Source organism: Phaethon lepturus, unplaced genomic scaffold, assembly GCF_000687285.1.
Source record: "Phaethon lepturus isolate BGI_N335 unplaced genomic scaffold, ASM68728v1 scaffold13398, whole genome shotgun sequence".
NCBI lineage: Eukaryota > Metazoa > Chordata > Aves > Phaethontiformes > Phaethontidae > Phaethon > Phaethon lepturus.
The window spans coordinates 45317-54312 of NW_010556998.1; the positions used below are offsets into that span (position 1 = coordinate 45317).

General features: G+C 37.0%; 1 protein-coding gene across 1 annotated transcript in view; it reads left to right on the top strand.

Annotated features, from left to right (window-relative positions):
* NEBL (nebulette) overlaps window positions 1–4238 on the top strand; it is a gene marked incomplete at its 5' end in the record, with an annotated part of 48268 nt that extends 44030 nt beyond the window's left edge. Inside the window, one exon of the mRNA XM_010292634.1 lies at window positions 3662–4238. Coding sequence (XP_010290936.1) covers window positions 3662–3838 — 177 coding nt within the window. The remainder of the gene's footprint in view (window positions 1–3661) is intronic.
* Between the last annotated feature and the right edge of the window lie 4758 nt (window positions 4239–8996).

Here is an 8996-nt window from a genome sequence, read left to right on the forward strand (position 1 = left end):
AACTGTTGTCATTTGACATTTGACATTCATAGCTGTTTATCATGGGGAAAAAGGGAACAGCAAATGTCAGAATTTGAATGGATCTTTACACTCGGCTGTTGGGATGGCACAAGGGGTTCCCAGTGCGTGCTGGGGGAAACCTGCGATGGGGCGTGTGCTTAAGTGTAGTGATTTGCACTGACTGAAGGTGGAAAGCAGCCTTGCAGTGCTTTTCAAATGCAGGATGAACATGCCCTAGGAGATCGGACGAACTTACACAGTGCCAGGTTCATTGGGTTAAGTTGCCTGTCCAGTTCTGGGCTTGGAGCTATACTGACAGAGATGCAGCATTGTCTGGCTAAGCCGGGCAGAGGGAAGGAAGAAGTAAGAGAAGAAAGTAAGAAGGGGAATAGACAGGAGGAAAGAAATCCCAGCCTGAATACTGGTCTCAAAGCACAAGCAGTTTTTGTGACTTAACTAAAATCAATGAAGGTGACAAAGTCACCCTTAAGTGCCTGAGTTCGGCCAGGACATCCCTTAGGGTGAGAGTAATTAAGATCTCATGGGTTATATCTGGGTGGGGGTGATTGGAGAGTTAGCTGCTGTAGTAAAACCTATTCCTTTCAGGCAGTTTGTTGCACTGTTATCAAATCAGGGTCCCCAAAAGACTTAAGTTCTTTGTATGATCATGTCCACTAATATCCTATAGTGAGAAATAAAATTTCTGATGTCTAAATTTTCAAATTATTGTTTATTTAATTTTGAGCATGATCCTAACACAGTCTCTGGGTAGATACTTTTTCCTAGATAAATTGTGTTGTTTTCCAATTCTTACCTTTTGCTCACTTTCTATGAGCATAATGGGCTGAATTAAATTATTACTCAGAGTACAGAATAAAACTCAGAATACAGAGTTTTATAACAGACACCTGAAGGCTATTTGCCTCTGTGGAAGATAGCAGAGGGTGTTCTTATGTCTTTAGATAACTAAAAGTTGTAGGAAAAAACCCCCTAGGTTGCAAATTAGTTCTCCTTGATAGCTGTTCTATGTGAAGGATGCTGCAACAGCTACTTTTCCTTGCAAGGACCAATCCATAGAATAAGTATAAACTTGTGGATGAGGTGGAAATATGTATCTGTCAGCTCACATCTGGCTGTGGAACGGGGAATATGAGAGATGGGCTTCAATACTTCATATGCCCAAGACTTATTGTTCTGTCTAAGCAGTAGCTGCAATTCAGACCTTTGAGGAGGTGAGAGTATTTGACTGTTTTACAAAACCCCACCCTTTTCTTACACCCACTTGTGCTCTCAGTACCTGCTAAACTCACTACTGACAGGAATAATTCACTAGAATGCATTTTAAAAATCCCTGCTTTAAGTCCTTTAAACATTGTAATTCTCAATTATATAGTCCAGACTGCGCTCTGAAGTGATAATTAGGCATTAAATGCTAACAGGATTATTATGGAGATTTCTCCTGACAGCCATTTAGCACCTAATTAGGTGTTAAGGCCATAAGTTTAGGCCTTATTTAGGTAGTATTTAGGGCCTTAATAAATTTTTTTAAAGTTTGAAATTACCAGCTTGTTTTCACAACTGTGCCACCACAGTGATGTAGTCAAGCTGCCTTAGAGGAGACAGCAGTAGTATGTCCTATACCATGATTGTTCTAAGGATGAGTGAGCATCCTTCTGCAAGAAGCAAAAACTTCTCTGTTTTTTTCCAATTATGTTAGTTTAATAAAACATTTAATCTCTTCCCCCAGTCTTTGCCTATTTAAGGGAGACATACAAGCATGGTTCAGAGGAAAATCTATTCTCTGCCTTATGCCAGATATGGACTTGCTACCATTTTTCTTAAATGGACTTTTTTTTTAAATAAATTGTTTAAAGGGCTAACTGCTGCTGACCTTGTTGCAATAGCATGTTTTTTGCTGATTTTTTTGAGTTAGTTTTAAGGTTCAGTAGAGAGATTTGTTGAAACAGTTGGAAAAAATGAGATTCTGAAAGGCAGAGGCCATTCCTTAGGGTCTTCCGACTAATAGTTTTCTGGTTTGTGAATCTTTAAGGAATTTTTGATGATGATAGAACCCTCCTAATTAGTTAGTTCAATGTACTGCATAAAAATGGTGCTTTTTTCATCACCTTCCATGAACACTTGGAAGACAATAAGAAACCACCAAGAAAGCACATACCTCTGGTTGAAAATCACTCTTGGTCACAGCCTGTAGGGCAGCAACATTACAAGGCTTTGCAAAGAACAATTACACAGACCGAGACTCAAATACGGTTCAGAGAAGGCTTGTCAGAAAAGGTAGTGGTCTCCAGTGTTTAACCAGGAGTTGATTTCTCTGTAGTGTTTAATCTGCACTACCAATGACAAAGGCAGTATCAAGACAAAAACTTATTTCTAGCAAGGGAATGGTAACAATGAGTTGCCCTATAGTGTTTGGATAGATGATCCCACATTTCCAACATGTGAGAAATGGCCTACTCACTGTGTGTGGAGGAATCTCCATCTTTTCTGAAAATAATTTCATTAAAAACCCTCAAAAAACTGTATATGAGATGGACTAAAACTAATCCAGACTTTTTCTCCTCAGCTGTGAAGCAGAACAAAGTTTGCTGTCTCTTAAAAAGTTCAGACAATAGTACTAGGCATTAACTCAAACATTGACTGTTCTTACCTTTTTTCTCTTTAAATCATTGTACCATAAAAATGCAGCTATATGTGGTGACATATAAAAAATTGCTGGTAGGGAAATTGAATATTGTCAGTGATGCTTGAACTGCTCTTGACTTCTGTCGAGAGATAGACTAAGGAAAAGAAAGTACTGCTGGAAATTTTAAAATGAGCTAGTTTTGTTTTGCTGTTAAGATACAAGGGGAAACTGTTCCCTCTGAGTTTGAAAATCCACTTTGAATTCCAGTAAAAGATAGCATTTTGTTGGTTATGAGTGGAAAGAAATACTGTATTTAAAAAGAAAATGGAAATCTTGGCTTACAGTGGACAGAGGTGTGGAGAAATTTGGCTTAGCTAATGATAGGTCTTCATGTTCTGTTTAGATCAATCTTTTATCTGAATATGCAAAAATGAGCTTCATAAAAACTATTTTTGCAGATGTTTTGAAATCTTGTCTTCTTTTTTTTTTTCCATTAGATAACAATATATTCCTAATTCTTAATCTGGGGTAAAATCCTAATGAAATGAAGGACATTCAGTGAGATGGCAAAGCTAATGACCTGGATGAAGACTGTGTTTCTCTTCTGTGGTGAAGACACAGGAGAAGCTATTTGAGAACCATGCAAATAGGGAGCAGAAGCACAGCTAGCCATGGCTGGATGTAATGAACTGTTACTAGTGAATATATGAAATAACAGTTGGAATATTTCAAGAGGCAGTGAATGGCTTGAAATTTGTTTGTATGAGGACTTTGGACAACGTAGGTTCACAAAAATAATGATTTTGGTACTCAGAAAAAGGGGCTGTATTCACTGTCTATTTGGCAGGATGGAGAGTGTACTGTTTCTTTTCAACAGGGAACTTGTGATTTCTCTCTCTGCCTTGCTCCCTCTGTTCTTTTTCCTGCTCTTTTCATTTTCTTTGTGCGAAGAAGAGAAGGAATCTATCTCTGTCTAGGCTTGAGACTTTACAACTTTTCTTTTCTTTCCTTCAACAGAGAACATACAGAGCTATGTATGACTACAGTGCTCAAGATGAAGATGAAGTTTCCTTCAGGGATGGTGATTATATCATCAATGTGCAACCAATTGATGATGGCTGGATGTATGGTACTGTTCAGAGAACTGGGAAAACAGGAATGCTTCCAGCAAATTATATTGAGTTTGTTAACTAATTTTTGTCTCTAGTTCTTTAAGCTTTATTATGATTTACTCAAAATCTAACCTTTTAGAAAAAGTTAGAAGAATCTTTTAAGAATACATGTTCATTACTTTATCAATGCTATAACAGTCTGCATTCTCACTCGGAATTCAATTTAGAGTCCTTTAAAGTAAAGATAATCAACAAGAAGCTCAGAGCTTTGGAAACACCATTGCTTATAATAGTGCTTCCTCAAAATGAAAAACATCTATGAAAGCCTCGTGCTGCCAATCCTATAAATATTTCAATTAGCTTTGAAGGGGAAATACCTTTTCCTTACACCTCAAAGACATTATTTCTCTTTATAATAACAACCATAAAATCGATTCGCTTCTTACGGCACTCTGAAGTCACAGGAGGTTAACACACTGAGTTTGAAAACATCTTCAAATTATTAAGGAGATGTCTAAAGTTTGAGCAGTTAGCATCCTAATAAAAATAAAAATGTTGCGTAAAGAATTCAATCATTTGAAATAATGACAAGTAATATGCTAGTAAAAAACCCCCAACAAATAAACCACCCTACTGCCCAGCAGCCTTACAAGTAAACAAGTAAACAAGTAAACAAGTCTATTTTGACAGCAAAAATTTCCTGACCTTTGCTTACCCACATCTATTCCTGGATTACCCATTTTTTCTTATTTCCAACAGTGACCTCTTCTATCAGCTTTGCTTGCATCCTAGTCCGTCAGTTAGATCCATGCCTGGATTCATGGTTCTTCGGTATCTTTTCCACAGAAAATTCCTTGCAAAGACTATCTAGAGTATAAAACCTGTCAAGTCTTCTGTTTCCTTCTAATAATACTTAGTATTTAAATAGAAACTTCCATTAGGGCAATGTACAACCAGTACTTCATGTTAGTTCCTTTACTGTCACCTGTACTGCTGTAAATAAATATCCTGTGTGGGACCCCAGTGCTGTGCAGTCACACAAAGCCTACAGTCACGTCCCTCCTTCTTGCCACAGGTAACTCGCTTAATGGCTGCTTTGCTGATGAGCTAACGTACCCACGCCTGCTGCAGAAGTGCTTGCACCTCCAGTGAGGAGTGGAGGGAGAGCTCTGGTTGTTGTACTGCGTTTCAGCTCAATGGCCTGTTGCTTCAGTCTCCTCCAAAAATCTTGGTGATCCAACAGTGGGTTGTACGCTTGCCAAAGGATTAATGATGGAGAAACATTATGTCCCCTTCTACTGATTTAATCTTTCTCATAACTGACACTGAAGGGAAAACTAACCAAACAGAAGTCCAACATACTCTATGCCGCCATGCTTCAGTTTAGCCATCCGTAGAAAACAGTAAAAATATTTTGCTGACAAACCTTCACATACGCTATTTGGTGTCCATTAACTTACGATCAGAACTGCGGGATCCAGGACTCAGTCTGTGAGGCTGAGGAGAGGATCAAACAGCTGGTGACATAATGGGCCCGAAAGAGGGACTGTGTCATCAGGCTTGGGTCACAGGGAAGTTGCTTTTGCTTTGACTGGGTGCCAGGAGCATCAGGGAGAAACTCTGGGAGGAAGGACAAAAGAGTTAAGGATTCACGTGAGAACTTACTCATGTGGATGCATACATGTGTAAGGAAGAAAATGTTTTTGCTGATAGTATCTTACGTGGTGTTCAGCCATGTGCTAGAGAAGTTAATTTTGGAGTAGCTGTCAGAATGTTGAGCCTACACTGGCTTTCTTCCATTTCTGAAATTTTTAAAGTAGATTTAAATATAGAGTTTATAGACAATTTTGTATTTCTCATTTCACAAAGTAAGCAAGCCTGCAATAACTATTTAAAGAAGGAAAGCAGCAGGGATTTGCTATGTCAACTGAAATTTGTCAGTGCAAATATCTGCTAGTTCTATATTTGCATACAATTAGGAATTGGAAAGCTTATGCAATTTTTTTAGGTGTTGCTAACACAGGTCTGATCCGAGCTGCCAAAGAGGGTGGAATGACTGCATTAGAAAAAATAAAATTAAAACATATCCATGACTCTGTAATTGCCTCTGCTTTCTTGTCAGCTGCCTAATTTCAAGACTAAAGCTGACCAGGAACATCTAACTTCAAAAAACTTGGTTTAAAACAAGGGATGTAATACTGTTGCCATTTAAAAGTCTTGAAAGTTTTGCATATAGAGCTGCTGCTGCAACAGACCCTTATGCATTACTGGTGACTTCAACGTTAAATTAGCAAGCTTTGCAAGTCAAATGGCTTTTTCAAAAGACTGATGTGGTAAGCTGAGCTAGAAGCTCTGAAGCAAGCAGTCTGCTGCGGTGTTGGTTTTCATCACCAGCCATCAGCAGCAAGGAGAGGAATCCCATCTTATGATGGCTGGCAAATTTTTCTGATGATGCCTGAGGCAGAATTGTCTATCACTTGCTGCTGTGCTTCTCTATTAGCTGTCTAATGCTGACAAAAATAAAAACAAATTGTCAGTTTGTTTACCAGATATGAATAAAAAGAAATATAGAGGATGGATATATTGCACCAAGTTGCAACTTTTAGTGACTTATAAAAAAGAAAGTCTCCACCTATAAATACACTAGCATTCTTCCTAAGTGAAGAGACGGCTTGCAGTGTTGAACACTGTATGTATAGTGAAAAGTAAATCAGAAAATGAGCGTTTGATGACATTAGAGGACTATGTTATGCTAAACAATGGAAATAAAATTTCCTTTATGAATTTTGAATATTCATTAGCCTGGCAAAGCAGCTAAAGCAATTTGCAAAATAAAAAAAGGTCAAGAAAACAAAACAGTATGTGAATTGTATTTCTCTTGAGAGTGGTATGTCAGCAGAATTATTAAGATCTGTTCTAAGTTACTTATTCATGCAGTCAGGTTTTTATGTTGTATATGCTTAGTAATTTGTGTTCATACGGAATGGTTCCTGCTTTTTGATATAAAACAAACTTTAGTGTCATTATACAGCTTTGTTTTAAGCAATGCTATCAAAGGCCCAAAATGATCAGAGTGCAATTATAGAAACGTTTTTTGAGATCTAAAATCTGGGAAAGTAAGTCAGCAACTAAATTGTGCCAGCACAGGTTTTACAAGGCATATGTTGGAGCCTGTTACATGCAGTGGGATATAGGGGTGAAAGGATGTTATATGCTGTCTTGTCACCTTTAAAGTATATATTCCTTTTTAACACAGCATGTTCTCCTCACTGTACTTTCTTCCTGTAGACAACATTTTTCTGGGGAAAGGAAAAGGCTTTGAAGGAGCCAAATTTCCCAAGATGTTCCACAGTTCAGGTTGGAAGTTCACACATTCCCATTTTAAGCATTTTAGAAATAAAGAAGATACAGTGTGCTGAAATTCTTGCTAACACGAGTATAAGTGTAGAAGACAACATAGAGCATATTCATACATATATACAAGAACAAATGGGTGCCTTGCTTTTCATTACTCTTTCTTGCCAGACTGATCTTCATTTCCTAAACAAAGCTACTTACATATACCGCAGTTGTAATTTTTCATTATGGAACATTAGCATTTAATCTTGATGAAACAGGGTTTTCTTGATTACATTTGACATACCATAAACCACTTCAGCAGATTGGGATTTGACAGACAATCACCTCCCATGGATTATATTTTTGACAAATGTGTCCCTACCGAGTGTTCCTCGGGGATATGGAGGTCTCCAACACTTGGGAAAGGTAATAATTCTAGTTTTCATTGTACAGTGACTGCATGTTGTCTTGTACAATGAAAAAGAATGACAAATACAGAAGTCTGGCAGAAAGTGGTACAGGGTATAAAATGTTAGATTTTAATTACGTTGATTAATACTCCATTTAAAATACAGAATATGCTTTAGTTAGTAAATGTTTAAATGATATACTGAAACAGACAAAAGATGCTGTTGAAAGAAGATCTCCAAACTGATGTGCTGGCAAATGCAAAGTACTGGTGAGCTGTAGAAGAATAAAACATTTTGCAATGCTTTAGTGATTTTCTCCAGCTTTAGACTATAGGAACCCCATCTCTCCTTTTGAAAGAAAACCTGAAAGCTATATTTCCTAAACTGCCTGCACTACAACAGTATATTCAAAGGAATTTCATATGCTTCTTGTGTCTGATAAATAGAATCTGCATATTGTACTTAAGTTGTAATCCAGTTGTTGTTGACATTTGTTTAATTATTATTATTTTAGGGGGGAAAAAAAGCTATACTGTAGCATTTCAATCATGTGTATTTAATATTACTCTTAGAAAATGCTAGACCATTGGAAGACAGCAATGACTGTATTGCCATTGATTAGCATGATGTGGAAACTCTCTCAGCTGTTGGTTTTTGCAGTGTGATATAAAAAGCAAAAATGAACCGCTGTGCAGTTTGGCTTATGTTTGTTTTAAAGTGTGTAAAGTTTTAGTTATTTTGCAAAACTGTACTGCATTTGGGAGTATACAGTTATGAAGGTAACAATTGTTTTTCAAAGGACAGATATACTTACTCTTGGATCATATGATGTATCAACTTAATTTGGCTTTTGTTATGCAGAAAATTAACACCAGCTATTAAAGTATATTTTAGTAGAAATGCTTTAATTCCTGTTTCTTCCTCTACACTGTGAATATTTAAGCCTTGGTGGGCTAGAGCAACATCATGCTGCCCAAAGTACTAACCTATGCAAACTAGTTCACATTTTAGTTGATGTCACAGTGGATGTAACAGAACAATTTATTTTGCATAACATTAAACATCATTCAAATAAAATATTAAACCCAGCACTATGTATGTAGTATATTCATAAACAATGCTCTGCAAAGTTACCATACCCATTAATATAAGCTATCAAAGACATATATTGTTTTAACTAAGGAAGCTTTGAGTTTTCAAACTCAAATAGAATATTTAGCACTATTATTCTTCAAGCCTAATCTCAGAAAATAGTTTCCTAAAACACCATTTTATTTCAGAAGTGCCCTGTCTTCAGAGGGTTAATTTGCCTTTTCAGTCTGTATTTGTAACCCTTCAATAGATAAGCAAAGGTAGTAAGTGAAGGAGATCCACTGATTTGACTGATGCCAGTTTGCTGGTTTTTGAACAGGCGTTTTGTTAGGCGTGCTCTCAGTGCAACACTAATGAAAAAAAATTGGATTACTGGCCTCTTTAAGAGAATTTTATATG